A 16,918-nucleotide genomic window follows, 5' to 3' on the forward strand; every position below is an offset into this window, starting at 1 on the left:
AGCAGCTTTCAAGATGGCGGCGGGCCATGCAATGAATGAGCGTGTGAAGCGCCCCAGCAGATGGAGAGTATGGAACCAGGAGATTTGCAGCCCGCTCGTAGGGCAGAATTGCGCAGCTGGCTGGCGGACTTAAAATCTACCATGGTCTTCTTTCAGCAGGAGCTGCATAATGATGTCGAGAACATATGCAAATCTATTAAAGATATGGGGCAACATCTTGACGAATTTGAAGAGTGTGTTATAGATCATGATGGTGACATTATATCCCTGCACGAGAGATGTGCTGATATGGAAGCAAAACAGGAGGACTTTTTGGCTAAATTGGAGGATGGTGAGAATAGAGCCAGGCGCAATAATTTGAGAGCCCAGGGCATTCCAGAGGCCCAAGGTACCCAGGAGGATGTAGCCTTAATGGAAAAGATATGTCATCAATTTATTCAATCCACTGAACCTGGGGCCGAATTACTGGTGATTGACTATGAGCGTGTGCATAGAGCCCAGGGCCCGGTGCCAGCAGATCGCCCTCAGGATATAGTGGCTTGTTTCTTATGACACCCAGAGAAGGAGCATATACTAAGAGCTGCGAGGCAAGTGGGCCATATATTATGGGACAATGCAAAAGTGGAAATCTTCGCAGACATCTCACCGATCACACTGCGCAGGCATAGAGAATTTCAGGAAGTGACAAGATGTTTGGTGTTCCACAACATACGGTACCACTGGCTCTATCCCTTTGGATTATCTTTTACATCGCACAATCAACTTCATAAAATCACTACTTTACAAAAGGCTCAGTCCTTGCTACTACTACTACTACTTAACATTTCTAGAGCGCTACTAGGGTTACGCAGCGCTGTACAATTTAACAAAGAGAGACAGTCCCTGCTCAAAGAGCTTACAATCTAATAGACAAGTGAACTTGCTGAAAGATGCATCGCTCTGGCGGGAAGAAGTGACGTGGGTATTGGTTTGGATACCCCTGGGCCTTCGGGGCAAAGGAGGCATAGGAGACAATCTATGACTACGGTGAGATTCTGCGGCCTTGGCTACTACTCCTACCTGAGTGGACTTTACCTCTGTCAATTTCAGGTTTTGGGGGCCTTTTCTCTCCATGTTGTAAGGCATAGTTAAATGATAAGAGTGTGTCTGTAATTTTCTCTGAATGCAGAGACTATATTCGATATATAAGGTGGGCAGGGGAGGGGGGAAGAGTTGGGGAACTTGTTACTTCTGGTAAGACCCGAATTTGCTGGGTCCGGTTGTGGGATAGGGGTTAGGGAGATGGTTGGGGGGTTAAATGGGTTGGGTTTTGTTGAGAGTATGTTGGGTGAGATAGGGGTGCACTGTTTTAGATTCCAGAATAGAATTACTGTGGTGAATTATGGACAAGATAACTTGTTGGTGAATATATTTTTTCTAGCAGGTAAATTTGATATTTGTGATATCTCAGTTGGTAGTTTTCACTTTAAATGTGCGAGGTCTTAATGCGCCCCGCAAACACCAGTTTCTCTTTAAAGAGACTGAACGGTTGAGGGCGAGAATGGGGTTTATTCAGGAAATGCATCTGCGTTTGAAGCATGAGTAACATAGTAACATAGTAGATGACGGCAGAAAAAGACCTGCACGGTCCATCCAGTCTGCCCAACAAGATAACTCATATTTGCTGCTTTTTGTGTATACCCTACTTTGATTGTACCTGTGCTCTTCAGGGCACAGACCGTATAAGTCTGCCCAGCACTATCCCCGCCTCCCAACCACCAGCCCCTCTCCCACCACCGGCTCTGGCACAGACCGTACAAGTCTGTCCAGCACTATCCCCGCCTCCCAACCACCAGTCCCGCTGCCCACCACCGGCTCTGGCACAGACCATATAAGTCTGCCCAGCACTATCCCCGCCTCCCAACCACCAGCCCCGCCTCCCGATCTTGACTAAGCTCCTGAGGATCCATTCCTTCGGCACAGGATTCCTTTATGCAGGTTTGAATTCCGTTACCATTAACGTTTTCATTTCCACCACCTCCCGAGTCATAAAAAATACCCTCATATTTTTTTGGCATCTAATAGGTCCAATTCTAGAACAAATCATTATTGCACGTTTGCTCAATCCAGAGGTGCAGGAGGTATATTTTTCTTAAGGTATTCCTGGGGGGGGGCTCCCTTTACACTTTGGTTAATATCTACGCTCCAAACCCTGACCAAAAGGATTTTTACTTGGAGAAAGAGAAAAAACTGGGCTCCCTTTTGGAAGGACAGGTGTTAATAGGAGATGATTTTAATATGACTCCAGACCCACTCATGGATAACACAGCCAAGGGGATCCAATATGGTAGAGTTGATCGACGGCAGCTATAAAGGCTGTTTGCTGCTTTTAATCTTATAGATCCCTGGAGGCATCTTTACCCTTTGAAACGTGATTATACCTGTTATTCAGGAGTACATGATTCTTACTCCCATATTGATCTTGGGGGGATTGATGCCTTGCTCATTCCTAGGCTATCAGTCATTGAGCCTCGTATGTGGTCTGATCATGCACCAGTTTGACTCTCATTATCGGAGGTTTCTGGTGGTTTTGGGCAGTGCACCTGGATGACGGACTTCTCCGAGAACCCTCATTGGCAACTCAAATAGAAACAGCCATTAAGGACTATATCTCCTTCAATGCCCTGTCTGAGATCTCCCCTGAGGTTTTCTGGGAGGACTTAAAGGCAGTTATTAGAGGGCAGGTGATTTCTTTGGGGGCCCATAGATGAAAGCTCAGATTGCAAAAGTGAACTGAGCTAACTAAGCATCTGAAAACTCTTGATCAGCAGCATAAAAAGATGAGCGGAAATAAGACTATCTTAACCCAGCTAGAATCTGTACGCAATTCAGTTCAGGAGTTGTATCTTGAAGATATAGCGGAACGCTTAAATTTGGTGCAGCAAGAGTATTTTGAGACGGGGAAAAAGGCAGGCAGGCTATTAGCGTATAAATTAAAGCAGAGGCAGATAGGAAACCATATTTCTGTTACTCATAAGTACATAAGTATATAAGTATTGCCATACTGGGAAAGACCAAAGGTCCATTGAGCCCAGCATCCTGTTTCCAACAGTGGCCAATCCAGGTCACAAATACCTGGCAAGATCCCAAAAAAGTACAAAACATTTTATACTGCCAATGGCTGGCGGTAAGGTCTCAGACCCCAAATGGACATGCGACAATTTTCATTTGCCCATTTTCAGCAAACATTTTAAAAAAGGCATTTTTTTACAGGTGCACTGAAAAATGGATCTGCATGCGCCCAAAACATGCATCTACACTACCTCAGGCCATTTTTCAGCGCACCTTTGTAAAAGGGCCCCTCAGTCTTGGGGACTCCTCTCTCACTGTGCTGTCTGTCTGCTTTGAGCATTACCAGCTGCTGGAGAGAGAGAGAGAGAGAGAGAGAGAGAGAGAGAGAGAGAGAGAGAGACCTCTCTATTCTCTGCAGCAGTGCCGTAGTGAGGACGGGGAAAGTGGGGAGCAGGCGGGAGGGCCAATCCGCCCCGACTGCATGTCACTGGGAGCTGCGTCGGCTCCGCTGGTTCCCTGCTCTCTCTACCCCAAAACAGGAAGTAACCTGTTCCGGGGCAGAGGGAGCAGGGAACCAGCAGAGCCGACACCCCCCCCCCCCCCCCCAGCAGTGTGCACCCGGGGCGGACCGCCCCACCGCCCCCCCCCTCCTACGCCACTGCTCTGCAGTATCAACCCTGGGGATTCCTCTCTCACTATGCTGTCAGTGTCCTCTCCTCAGCCTGCTGAGAGCGCCCCCTGCTGGTACCCGAGAGATTTCTCCATTCTCTGCACACTCAGGCCTGGGGACTACTCTCAGTCCTGTGCAGTCTCTGTCTGCTGAAAGCACCCCCTGCTGGCACCAGAGATTTCCCCATATCTCTACACTATGGCCAGTGAATTCCACGTGATAGCCGAGACCATTTTCAGTGTAACCAGAGTGATGATCCTGGTGAGCAGTCTGCAGTCACTGTTGCATTCATCCTATACTGGATTTAACTAGCTGTAGAAAGGACCTCAGTGGTTTCTAGAACTCTTATATAAGAAATATGCAAAGATTAGAATATATATGTCCCAATAATAAAAACGGTTACTAAACCACAATAAATAAATGCATAAATCAGTAAAACCTCATGTGCATGGACTGCAGAAACATACCTGGGTAAATGCCCCCTGCTGGGTAATATCCACCTGCCCCAGGCACTGCCCCAGGAACTCCTGCAAAGCAAACAGAGAGAGAGAACTGTGGGTAATGGCACACCAGTGCTGCACTTTTTCATTCTACCAATGGCAGGCAATCATGTAATCTCAAATAAAAGGGACCCATGCACTGTCAAATGAAAGAGACAGCTGATAAGAGGAGCCATGTGCTCTGAAAAACTCACACCATGCATTTTGTTTGGCTAATTGTTATGCTGATCCAATATAAAATATCACAGCCTGCAAACATAGTGAGAGACAGGTTCTGTTCTTATACATATACATAGCTAACTTATATAGCTACTCTGTGACAGTAAGAGACAAGCCTCACTCTTATGGTGAAAGCCTATGAGACAAGGAAAGACAGGCAGTGAGTTCTATAATAAGAGAGCGAGAGAGAGCGCACAGTCTTTGACAGGGAGAGACAGTCATAGCTCTTATCTGGCTTTCCATAGCAGAAAGACTCAGGTTCAAAGCTGTTTGTTTAGTTTTTCAAATCCTACAGGACTTTACCTCTGAACTGCTGACTAAGACCGCTTTGCTATGTCTGGTCCAGTCTAACAGACTGAAACAGCAACTGATGCCAGCATCACCACTTCAAAAGACAATTCGAAATCAGAAGATTCCTCGTTCTTGGAGACAAAATATGGAACTCTCTACTTATTCCCATCAGAACAGAAAACAGCTACCTCAACTTCAGGAAGAGACTACAAAACTTTTTCTTCCCAAAGATTGCTTCATAACAATCGATCATGACTTCTACCTCCTAGTATCATCCATTATCCTTTCCTTTAATATTTTTAGTCTCATGCATTACACCAATGGTCTCTAATGTTTCTCATACCTCATACTAACACTATTTGCTTTTGTCTCACCTAGAATGTAAATCGCACTGAACCCTTGAAAGGGGATATTAGCGGTATAATATTAGCGGTATATACAAAAATTGATTTGAATTGAATTGAATTATCAGGGCAGCAGAACATCTTATTAAATGGAGGAGCCAACCAAACCAAGTTGTGCCCTTGTCATTCTCCCCCCTCCTCAGCTCCCTAGTTACTTATACCATTTAGGGTAAAAGGTTGGCCTATCCAGTGGCCCTGTGGCCCACTCCATGGCTCTTCTCTATAACAGGGGGGAACTGACACTGCTTGTAGAGTGTGTGAGGGAGAGACAGTCACTACTCTGATAGGCTAATGTCATAAGATTGCACTAAATTTCACCATTACATTTTTAGTGTTGATTTTACTACCTGCCACTACAAATATTGTATTTGCATCTGCTGTAAAAAGCAAATGAGATGCATAGCATAAAATAATTAAATTCTACCACCAAACCAGAAGGGAATAAAGTGAGCTAAAATATAAGTAAGGAAAACTACTCTTCCATTTTAACTTCAGTGGTTAGTTTTAAGTTACCGTCTAACTATAATTACAAAGATATTAGATTATGTCAGGTCTGGGGAGCTGAGTCAGAGACCACTACATCAGATTACAGATTTGAGAACTTCAAAATCCCCTCTCCACCCACCACACCCTCCATTCTTTTTAATACATTCCACTTAGGCCAGTCAATCACTTATCCCCTAGTCTTTAATGCTCTCAGGCCCTCGTGATCAAAAGCAAACTCTGGCGCTAGAGGCTGTTAACGCTATACTAGCGCCACAGTTTGCAGCCAATCCATGATCAGAGCCCTCGAGCGCCTGAAACAGCGCAGTCGAGGGCTCTCAGCGCAAGTAGCATGCAAATGCATGCTAAACAGGGTTTCTAGCGCAATTAGCTTGCAAATGCATGCTAATTGGTGCTTAACGCATTCATCCCCAATGATCAGCGACCAGCGCGCCAAAGATTGGGTCGCTGGCCGCAGCAAAATCAATGCCAGCTCCGAGCTGGCTTTAGATTTTGCGGATCATTGGGGAGGAATGGTGAGCCCTGTCCAGCATGCAGTTGCATGCTGGCCGGCCCCCCTTCCCCCCAAGGCAAACGCGAACGGGGGGCTGGAGGTCCGGTGGACCTCTGGTCCCCCCGACGATCCCCCCCCCCATGTTCACGGAGGGCTGGAGATCCGGTGGGTCTCCAGCCCCCGAAACCCCCAGAAATCGTTGATTGGCTGCCTCCGGCCAAAGGATCTCCTACTGTGATCCATCGACGAGGGGGGGGGGTGGTGGGGGCTGGAGGTCCGGTGAACCTCCAGCCCACCCCAAATCCTCCCCCCAGAGTTGTCCTTCGATTCCCTGGTGGTTCGTGGTGTGCTGTGACGTCGTGCCGGCCCCCTCCCGGCCCCCCTACCTTTTGTTGGAGGAGGGACGCAGCCTGCCTGCTTCCCTCCTCTTCCAGTCAGTCGACGCCCAAAATGGCGGCGCCCAGCACCGCCCACTGCATCCTGGGATGCACTGGGCGGGGCTACAGACCATGTAAGGGAGCGATTCCCTTACATGGTCTGTAGCCCCACCCAGTGCATCCCAGGATGCAATTGGTGGGCTGGGCGCCGCCATTTTGGGCCTCGACTGATTGGAAGAGGAGGGAGGCAGGCAGGCTGCGTCCCTCCTCCAACAAAAGGTAGGGGGGCCGGCACGACATCACAGCACACCACGGAGCACCAGGGAATCGAAGGACAACGCTGGGGGGAGGATTTGGGGTGGGCTGGAGGTCCACCGGACTTCCTGCCCCCACCCCCACCCTCGTCGATGGATCACAGTAGGAGATCCCTCCTCCAACAAAAGGTAGGGGGGCCGGGAGGGGACCGGCACGACATCACAGTACACCACGGACCACCAGGGACAACGCTGGGGGGAGGATTTGGGGTGGGCTGGAGGTCCACCGGACCTCCTGGCCCCACCCCCCCTCGTCGATGGATCACAGTAGGAGATCCTTTGGCCGGAGGCGGCCAATCAACGATTCCTGGGCGTTTTGGGGGCTGGAGACCCACCGATCCTCCAGCCCCCCCCCCCCCCCCCCGTCGGTGGGTGGGAGGGTGGGAGAGGGTTTGGCCGCCGCCGGCCACGACATTTTCTGGGGGTTTGGAGGGGGGCCTCGTTGTTCGGGCCTCGGGGCAGGTTGTTTGACAGGTTTGGGCTTTTGACAGTGCTGCTTAGATTTACATGCATTATCTTTGATCATCGATGCAGAAAAGCCCTGCGCAGGGCTTTTGATCATCTGCCTGTCAGTCTATCCACTACTACTACTACTTATCATTTCTATAGCACTACAAGGCATACGAAGCGCTGTACACCATACACAAAAAAGACAGTCCCTGCTCAAAGAGCTTACAATCTAGATAAGAAAGTCAGACAGACAGAACAATTAAGGGTAAGGGAATAAAGAGGTGAGGATAAAGGACAGGGCAAGTGAGCAATGGTTAGTAGTCAAAAGCAGTAGTAAAGACATAAGTACATAAGTAATGCCATACTGGGAAAAGATCAAGGGTCCATCGAGCCCAGCATCCTGTCCACGACAGCGGCCAATCCAGGCCAAGGGCACCTGGCAAGCTTCCCAAACATACAAACATTCTATACATGTTATTCCTGGAATTGTGGATGTTTCCCAAGTCCATTTAGTAGCGGTTTATGGACTTGTCCTTTAGGAAACCGTCCAACCCCTTTTTAAAGTCTGCTAAGCTAACCGCCTTCACCACTTTCTCCGGCAACTAATTCCAGAGTTTAATTATACGTTGGGTGAAGAAAAAGTTTCTCCGATTTGTTTTAAATTTACTACACTGTAGTTTCATCGCATGCCCCCTAGTCCTAGTATTTTTGGAAAGCGTGAACAGACGCTTCACATCCACCTGTTCCACTCCACTCATTATTTTATATACCTCTATCATGTCTTCCCTCAGCCGTCTCTTCTCCAAGCTGAATAGCCCTAGCCTCCTTAGTCTTTCTTCATAGGGAAGTTGTTCCATCCCCGCTATCATTTTAGTCGCCCTTCGCTGCACCTTTTCCAATTCTACTATATCTTTCTTGAGATGCGGTGACCAGAATTGAACACAATACTCAAGGTGCGGTCGCACCATGGAGCAATACAACGGCATTATAACATCCTCACACCTGTTTTCCATACCTTTCCTAATAATACCCAACATTCTATTCGCTTTCCTAGTCGCAGCAGCACACTGAGCAGAAGGTTTCAGCGTATTATCGACGACGACACCCAGATCCCTTTCTTGGTCCGTAACTCCTAACGTGGAACCTTGCATGACGTAGCTATAATTCGGGTTCTTTTTTCCCACATGCATCACCTTGCACTTGCTCACATTAAACGTCATCTGCCATTTAGCCGCCCAGTCTCGTAAGGTCCTCTTGTAATTTTTCACAATCCTGTAGTGATTTAACAACTTTGAATAACTTTGTGGCATCAGCAAATTTAATTACCTCGCTAGTTACTCCCATCTCTAAATCATTTATAAATATATTAAAAAGCAGCGGTCCTAGCACAGACCCCTGAGGAACCCCACTAACTACCCATCTCCATTGTGAATACTGACCATTTAACCCCACTCTCTGTTTCCTATCCTTCAACCAGTTTTTAATCCACAATAGGACATTTCCTCCTATCCCATGACCCTCCAATTTCCTCTGTAGTCTTTCATGAGGTACCTTGTCAAACGCCTTTTGAAAATCCAGATACACAATATCAACCGGTTCCCCTTTGTCCACATGTTTGTTTACTCCTTCAAAGAACTGAAGTAAATTGGTCAGGCAAGATTTCCCCACACAAAAGCCGTGCTGACTTGGTCTCAGTAATCCATGTCCTCGGATGTGCTCTGTAATTTTGTTTTTAATAATAGCCTCTACCATTTTCCCTGGCACCATCAGACTCACCGGTCTATAATTTCCCGGATCTCCCCTGGAGCCTTTTTTAAAAATGGGCGTTACATTGGCCACCCTCCACTCTTCCGGTACCACGCTCGATTTTAAGGATAAGTTGCATATCACTAGCAGTAGCTCCGCAAGCTCATTTTTCAGTTCTATCAGTACTCTAGGATGAATACCATCCAGTCCAGGAGATTTGCTACTCTTCAGTTTGCTGAACTGCCCCATTACGTCCTCCAGGTTTACCGTGAAGTCAGTAAGTTTCTCCGACTCTTCCGCTTGAAATACCATTTCTGACACCGGTATCCCAACCAAATCTTCCTCGGTGAAGACCGAAGCAAAGAATTCATTCAGTCTCTCCGCTACGTCTTTGTCTTCCTTGATCGCCCCTTTTACCCCTCGGTCATCCAGCGGCCCAACCGATTCTTTTGCCGGCTTCCTGCTTTTAATATACCGAAAAAATGTTTACTATGTTTTTTTGCCTCTAATGCTATCTTTTTTTTGTAATCCCTCTTGGCCTTCTTTATCTGCGCCTTGCATTTGCTTTGACATTCCTTATGCTGCTTCTTGTTATTTTCAGACGGTTCCTTCTTCCATTTTCTGAAGGCGTTTCTTTTAGCCCTAATAGCTTTCTTCACCTCACTTTTCAACCAGGCTGGCTGTCTTTTGGACTTCCGTCTTTCTTTTCTAATTCGCGGAATATGTATGGCCTGGGCCTCCAGGATGGTATTTTTGAACAGCGTCCATGCCTGTAAAGAGGTGGGCTTTTAGTTTGGACTTGAAAACGGCCAAAAAGGGGGCTAGACGCACAGGCTCGGGAAGTCTATTCCAGGCGTGAGGTGCAGCAAGATAAAAGGAACGGAGTTCTGGAATTAGCAGTAGAGGAGAAGGGGACGGATAAGCGAGATTTATCAACAGAACGGAGTAGCCAAGGTAGGACGTAGGGAGAGACAAGAGTGGAGAGGTACTGGGGAGCGGTAGAGTGAATGCACTTATAGGTCATTAAGAGAAGTTTGAAATGAATGCGGAAACGGATAGGGAGCCAGTGAAGTGACTTAAGGAGAGGGCTAATGTGAGCATAGCGACTTTGGCGGAAAATGAGTCACGCAGCAGAGTTTTGGACTGATTGAAGAGGAGAGAGATGGCTAAGAGGGAGGCCGGTTACAATAATCAAGACGAGAGGTGATAAGTGTGGATAAGGGTTCTGGTAGAATGCTCAGAGATGAAGGGACGGATTTTGCTGATGTTATAGAGAAAGAAACGACAGGTTTTGGCAATCTGCTGAATGTGAGCAGAGAAGGAGAGAGAGGAGTCAAAGATGACCCCAAGGTTACGAGCAGATGAGACAGGGAGAATAAGAGTGCCATCCACAGAAATAGAGAAAGGGGAAGAGGAGAGGTAGGTTTAGGGGGAAAGATGAGAAGCTCGGTTTTGACCATGTTAAGTTTCAGATGACGTTGAGACATCCAGGCAGCGATATCAGGCAGACTGAAACATTGGTCTGGATGCTGGTTGAGATTTCAGGGGTAGAGAGGTAAATTTGGGAGTCATCAGCATAGAGATGGTATTGAAAGCCATGGGATGATATCAGACAGCCAATTGATTCCTGTATCCCCAGGGTACCCTCCCACCTAGCCCACCCATTCAAAACTTATTAATGGAGGGGCTCACGTGAATGGGTAGGTTAGCTAGTGGGCTTGGGGAAATAGTGGGATAAAATCATGGTTTAGCAGCATCAGTGGATGCTATAGTAGATTTGGGTAAAAAATATTTTAAATAATATATATACATATATAAAAATATATATTAAATGTATAAAACCTTTAATGTCCAAACCATGTCCAAACCATGGAGCTAACCCATGTAGACTACTGCAAAAGTATTTACATAGGCTGCAAAGATCAAATCATAAGAAAACTACAGACAGCACAAAACATGGCTGCCAGACTCATCTTTGGAAAAACACGCAATACATTGGCTTACTATTAACGCTCGCATAACATTCAAAATATGCACAATAGTCCACAGAATCATCTACGGACTCGCACCAGATTAAATGACGGAACTTGATCTATCATTAAGAAACATGACGACAACAGCAAGAAGAACCTACCTAACCCTTCACTACCCCAACTGCAAAGGTATAAAATACAAATCTTCACATGCCACCAGACTCTCCTTTTTATTTATTTATTTGTTGCATTTGTATTCCACATTTTCCCACCTATTTGCCGGCTCAATGTGGCTTACAATGTTCTGTCATGGCATTCGCCATTAGGAGTGTACAAGATATAGTTGGTATTACATAAAGAACACATATAACATAATAGAATTAAGCAATCAGGTATAGAAAGAAAAACGTTCAGAATATCAGGTAAGTGGTGATGCGTTACAGTTCCTATTATTGATCATTGTGGTATGCCTTGTTGAAGAGATAAGTCTTCAGTAATTTACGAAAGTTGATAAGGTTGTACATTTTTTTCAGGTCAAGTGGCAGTGCATTCCACAGCTGCTTGCTCATGTAGGAAAAGCTGGACGCATGTGTTTATCTGTATTTTAGTCCTTTACAGCTGGGGAAGATTTAGGAATGTGCGTGCTGATCTTTTAGCATTCCTGGGTGGCAAGTCAATAAGGTCTGACATGTAGGCTAGGGCATCTCCGTGAATGATTTTATGAACCAGCGTGCAGACCTTGAACGCAATACGTTCTTTAAGTGGAAGCCAGTGTAGCTTTTCTCTTAAGGGTTTGGCACTTTCGTATTTTGTTTTAGGCGCACAACTTTGGAACTCACTACCCAAAGACCTGAAACTCATAGAAAACACATCAAGAAGTCTTTCCCCCCTGGATCTGCCTAATCCCACACCAACATACATCATGAAAAGTTCAGAAATGGAAAACAATAATATTAACCTCTCTCACAATATGCTAATATATCAACCTAAGCGTTTATTGTACTTCTGTATTATGTACTAGACTTCTATATGTAAGCCACATTGAACTTGCCATACGGTGGGAAAATGTGGGATACAAATGCAATAAATAAATATATATATGATATCAGGTTCCAAAGGACCTATGCTTTCATATCAAATTAACAATCTCAAAAAGACTTTTTTTTGAAAGGGAAACAAAAGAGATTCAGTATCTATAGGCAATATCCACAGCCAAGCTTAATCTCAGTGAGTAAAGCCGAGTGATTTGGCTCACTTAAAAAGCTGTATACATCATTAATACTCCTAATTGTTCCCTTCTCTTATTTTATTTACTATTTTTTATATAAAACAGTAATTGTAAAAAGGTCCACAAGGAATCTTATAAACAAAATAACACAATGTCCATTGGCTGAAAGATAAAGTTTTCAAAATATCAGTCCTTAAACTTCCCAAGTAAACAGCACTGGTATTTCCAAAAAACAGTATGGAGCAAATTTATCTCAATAATTGGTGCATAATGTTATGTCGTTATTTCACTAACTGCTCAAGACGTCCAACAGAGATCCCCAATTCAGATATCAATTTGCATATAATAGAGGCAGTATATGCAAAAATTCATTGTGGGTATCCTGAAAACCTGATTGGCAAGGGGGTACTCCAGGACTGACTTGGGAAACACTGCTCTAAGGCACCACAGTTTGTACTCCAAACCACTATTGGTCCTCACTGTGACCGCCAACCTACCAGCACACCCCTCCCTGCTTCCCAACCCATCTAACATCGCCAACTCCTCCCTCAAAACCTTTAAAAAATCTCTATTAGTTGTGTTCATCATTGATCTTATAAGTACATAAGTAGTGCCATACTGGGAAAGACCAAAGGTCCATCTAGCCCAGCATCCTGTCACCGACAGTGGCCAATCCAGGTCAAGGGCACCTGGCACGCTCCCCAAACGTAAAAACATTCCAGACAAGTTATACCTAAAAATGCGGAATTTTTCCAAGTCCATTTAATAGCGGTCTATGGACTTGTCCTTTAGGAATCTATCTAACCCCTTTTTAAACTCCGTCAAGCTAACCGCCCATACCACGTTCTCCGGCAACGAATTCCAGAGTCTAATTACACGTTGGGTGAAGAAAAATTTTCTCCGATTCGTTTTAAATTTACCACACTGTAGCTTCAACTCATGCCCTCTAGTCCTATTATTTTTGGACAGCGTGAACAGTCGCTTCACATCCACCCGATCCATTCCACTCATTATTTTATACACTTCTATCATATCTCCCCTCAGCCGTCTCTTCTCCAAGCTGAAAAGCCCTAGCCTTCTCAGCCTCTCTTCATAGGAAAGTCGTCCCATCCCCACTATCATTTTCGTCGCCCTTCGCTGTACCTTTTCCAATTCTACTATATCTTTTTTGAGATACGGAGACCAGTACTGAACACAATACTCCAGGTGCGGTCGCACCATGGAGCGATACAATGGCATTATAACTTCCGCACACCTGGACTCCATACCCTTCCTAATAACACCCAACATTCTATTCGCTTTCCTAGCCGCAGCAGCACACTGAGCAGAAGGTTTCAGCGTATCATCGACGACGACACCCAGATCCCTTTCTTGATCCGTAACTCCTAACGCGGAACCTTGCAAGACGTAGCTATAATTCGGGTTCCTCTTACCCACATGCATCACTTTGCACTTGTCAACATTGAACTTCATCTGCCACTTGCACGCCCATTCTCCCAGTCTCGCAAGGTCCTCCTGTAATCGTTCACATTCCTCCTGCGACTTGACGACCCTGAATAATTTTGTGTCATCGGCGAATTTAATTACCTCACTAGTTATTCCCATCTCTAGGTCATTTATAAATACATTAAAAAGCAACGGACCCAGCACAGACCCCTGCGGGACCCCACTAACTACCCTCCTCCACTGAGAATACTGGCCACGCAATCCTACTCTCTGCTTCCTATCTTTCAACCAGTTCTTAATCCATAATAATACCCTACCTCCGATTCCATGACTCTGCAATTTCTTCAGGAGTCTTTCGTGCGGCACTTTGTCAAACGCCTTCTGAAAATCTTATTGATCAATTTCCTCTACTGTGATATGAGGTTAATCTAGACAAATGTGTTGCCCTGGGGAACGCATTGACTCAACTAGTTGAACATTAGCTTTTTAAAAAAATTAGCCCTACTGTGGTTTACCACAACTAGGTTTTAATTAGTTCAACCAATTGATATGGTCTATCTAGAGCCTGGCCACAAAATCCCATCTGAGGAAATTGATTAAGTAAGTCATTATCTATGCTTATTCTTACATTTGGTTAGACTAAACATAGCTGGTAGATTGGATTGGACGATATACCAATCGATATTTTTTTTTTTATGGGCATGAAGGGAGCTCAATGAAGTCGCTTCTGGCCCCACGCTGACTCCTCTATATTCTAAGCATTTTACTTAGTTTGCGCTATGCCTAAACGGAGAGGCAGACAGCGTATTAACCCGCTATACCTGTCTCCCCGATAGTGGGGCCAATGGATCATTTTGCTGTTCTAGGAATTCAAGGGCGCTTTGATCCTTCGCTGTGTGAGGGAACGGCAGGAGGTGAGTCGCTCCCCCAGCTTGAAGTCGATACATCTTTCAGCCTTGAGGATAGGAATCCGCCGCCAATGCCAGCAGTCGAGCAAGGTTCATCTGGGCAGGAACCCCTGCAATTCGATTGGGCTGTAGTACTTCCTACAGCGGGGCCAGACCCGAGCGTTGGATTTCCGAGCACTTTCGCTTGGATGGGCGTGCTGCAGCATCGATGCACGTCGGTGCTTCTAGCATGACAACTACGGAGATGGAGAAGCAACTAACTGGAAAATCCTTGACTGAATCAATTTCTCTAAATAAGTCCTTTTTGCCAAATAAACCCTCAATAATAACGTTGGATACCATATGAGAGGCCCTTTTGGGTCTAGAGACGTCTTTTTCCCCCAAATTGGAGCTTTTATCTCAACAAGTTCAAACTTCTTTTGAAAAGGTCTCCACACTGGAAAAGAAAATTACAATAGTAGAGGAAAAAATTGAGACTAATACAAAAGATATAAAATTCTGTCAAGAAATTCAAACAAATATCATTAAAGAAAATTTGTGGTTGCAAAATAAAGTTGAAAATTTAGAGAACCAACAGAGGTCTAAAACACTACGACTACTAAATTTTCCCAGACAGCCTTTAGTGGCACCTTTAATAACTTTCAAGAGATATATATCTGAAATATTGAAAATACCAGAAAGGGTATGATACATACCTGTAGCAGTTGTTCTCCGAGGACAGCAGGCTGATTGTTCTCACGACTGGGTGACGTCCGCGGCAGCCCCCACCAACCGGAAAAAAGCTTCGCGGGACGGTCGGCACGCAGGGCACGCCCACCGCGCATGCGCGGCCGTCTTCCCGCCCGTGCGCGACCGCTCCCGCCAGTTGAATGACTAGCAAAAAGATGAAACACAACAACTCCAAAGGGGAGGAGGGAGGGTAGGTGACAACAATCAGCCTGCTGTCCTCGGAGAACAACTGCTACAGGTATGTATCATACCCTTTCTCCGAGGACAAGCAGGCTGCTTGTTCTCACGACTGGGGTATCCCTAGCTCTCAGGCTCACTCAAAACAATAACCCAGGTCAATTGAACCTCGCAACGGCGAGGGTACAACAGAAATTGACCTACGAAGAACAACTAACTGAGAGTGCAGCCTGACCAGAATAAATTCGGGTCCTGGAGGGTGGAGTTGGATTTACACCCCAAACAGATTCTGCAGCACCGACTGCCCGAACCGACTGTCGCGTCGGGTATCCTGCTGGAGGCAGTAATGAGATGTGAATGTGTGGACAGATGACCACGTCGCAGCCTTGCAGATCTCTTCAATAGTGGCTGACTTCAAGTGGGCCACCGACGCTGCCATGGCTCTGACACTATGAGCCGTGACATGACCCTCAAGAGTCAGCCCAGCCTGGGCGTAAGTGAAGGAAATGCAATCTGCTAGCCAATTGGAGATGGTGCGTTTCCCGACAGCGACCCCTAGCCTGTCAGGGTCGAAAGAAATAAACAATTGGGCGGACTGTCTGTTGGGCTGTGTCCGCTCCAGATAGAAGGCCAATGCTCTCTTGCAGTCCAATGTGTGCAACTGACGTTCAGCAGGGCGGGTATGCGGCCTGGGGAAGAATGTTGGCAAGACAATTGACTGGTTAAGATGGAACTCCGACACCACCTTCGGCAGGAACTTTGGGTGGGTGCGGAGCACTACTCTGTTGTGATGAAATTTGGTATATGGAGCATGAGCTACCAGGGCTTGAAGCTCACTGACCCTACGAGCTGAAGTAACTGCCACCAAGAAAATGACCTTCCAGGTCAAGTACTTCAGATGGCAGGTATTCAGTGGCTCAAAAGGAGGTTTCATCAGCTGGGTGAGGACGACGTTGAGATCCCATGACACAGTAGGAGGCTTGATAGGGGGCTTTGACAAAAGCAAACCTCTCATGAATCGAACGACTAAAGGCTCTCCAGAGATGGCTTTACCTTCCACACGATAATGGTAAGCACTAATCGCACTAAGGTGATTCCTTACTGAGTTGGTCTTGAGGCCAGACTCCGATAAGTGCAGAAGGTATTCAAGCAGGTTCTGTGCAGGGCAAGAACGAGGTTCTAGGGCCTTGCTCTCACACCAGACGACAAACCTCCTCCACTTGAAAAAGTAACTCTTTTAGTGGAATCCTTCCTAGAGGCAAGCAAGACCCGGGAGACACCCTCAGACAGACCCAACGCAGCGAAGTCTATGCCCTCAACATCCAGGCCGTGAGAGCCAGGGATTGAAGGTTGGGGTGCAGCAACGCTCCGTCGTTCTGCGAAATGAGAGTCGGAAAACACTCCAATCTCCACGGTTCTTCTGAGGACAACTCCAGAA

At 46.1% G+C, this 16,918-nt stretch overlaps 1 protein-coding gene across 7 annotated transcripts in view; it reads right to left on the reverse strand.

Moving 5' to 3' along the window:
* The window catches only part of ELN (elastin), a 535,722-nt gene that overhangs the window by 314,607 nt on the left and 204,197 nt on the right, over window positions 1-16,918 (reverse strand). For all 7 annotated transcript variants that reach the window (XM_030186281.1, XM_030186283.1, XM_030186277.1 and 4 more), the window contains exon 2: window positions 4,189-4,248. In XM_030186281.1, the coding sequence (XP_030042141.1) occupies window positions 4,189-4,248 (60 nt within the window). The remainder of the gene's footprint in view (window positions 1-4,188; window positions 4,249-16,918) is intronic.

The sequence above is a fragment of the Microcaecilia unicolor genome, chromosome 13, assembly GCF_901765095.1.
Source record: "Microcaecilia unicolor chromosome 13, aMicUni1.1, whole genome shotgun sequence".
In the NCBI taxonomy this organism is placed as follows: Eukaryota; Metazoa; Chordata; class Amphibia; order Gymnophiona; family Siphonopidae; genus Microcaecilia; species Microcaecilia unicolor.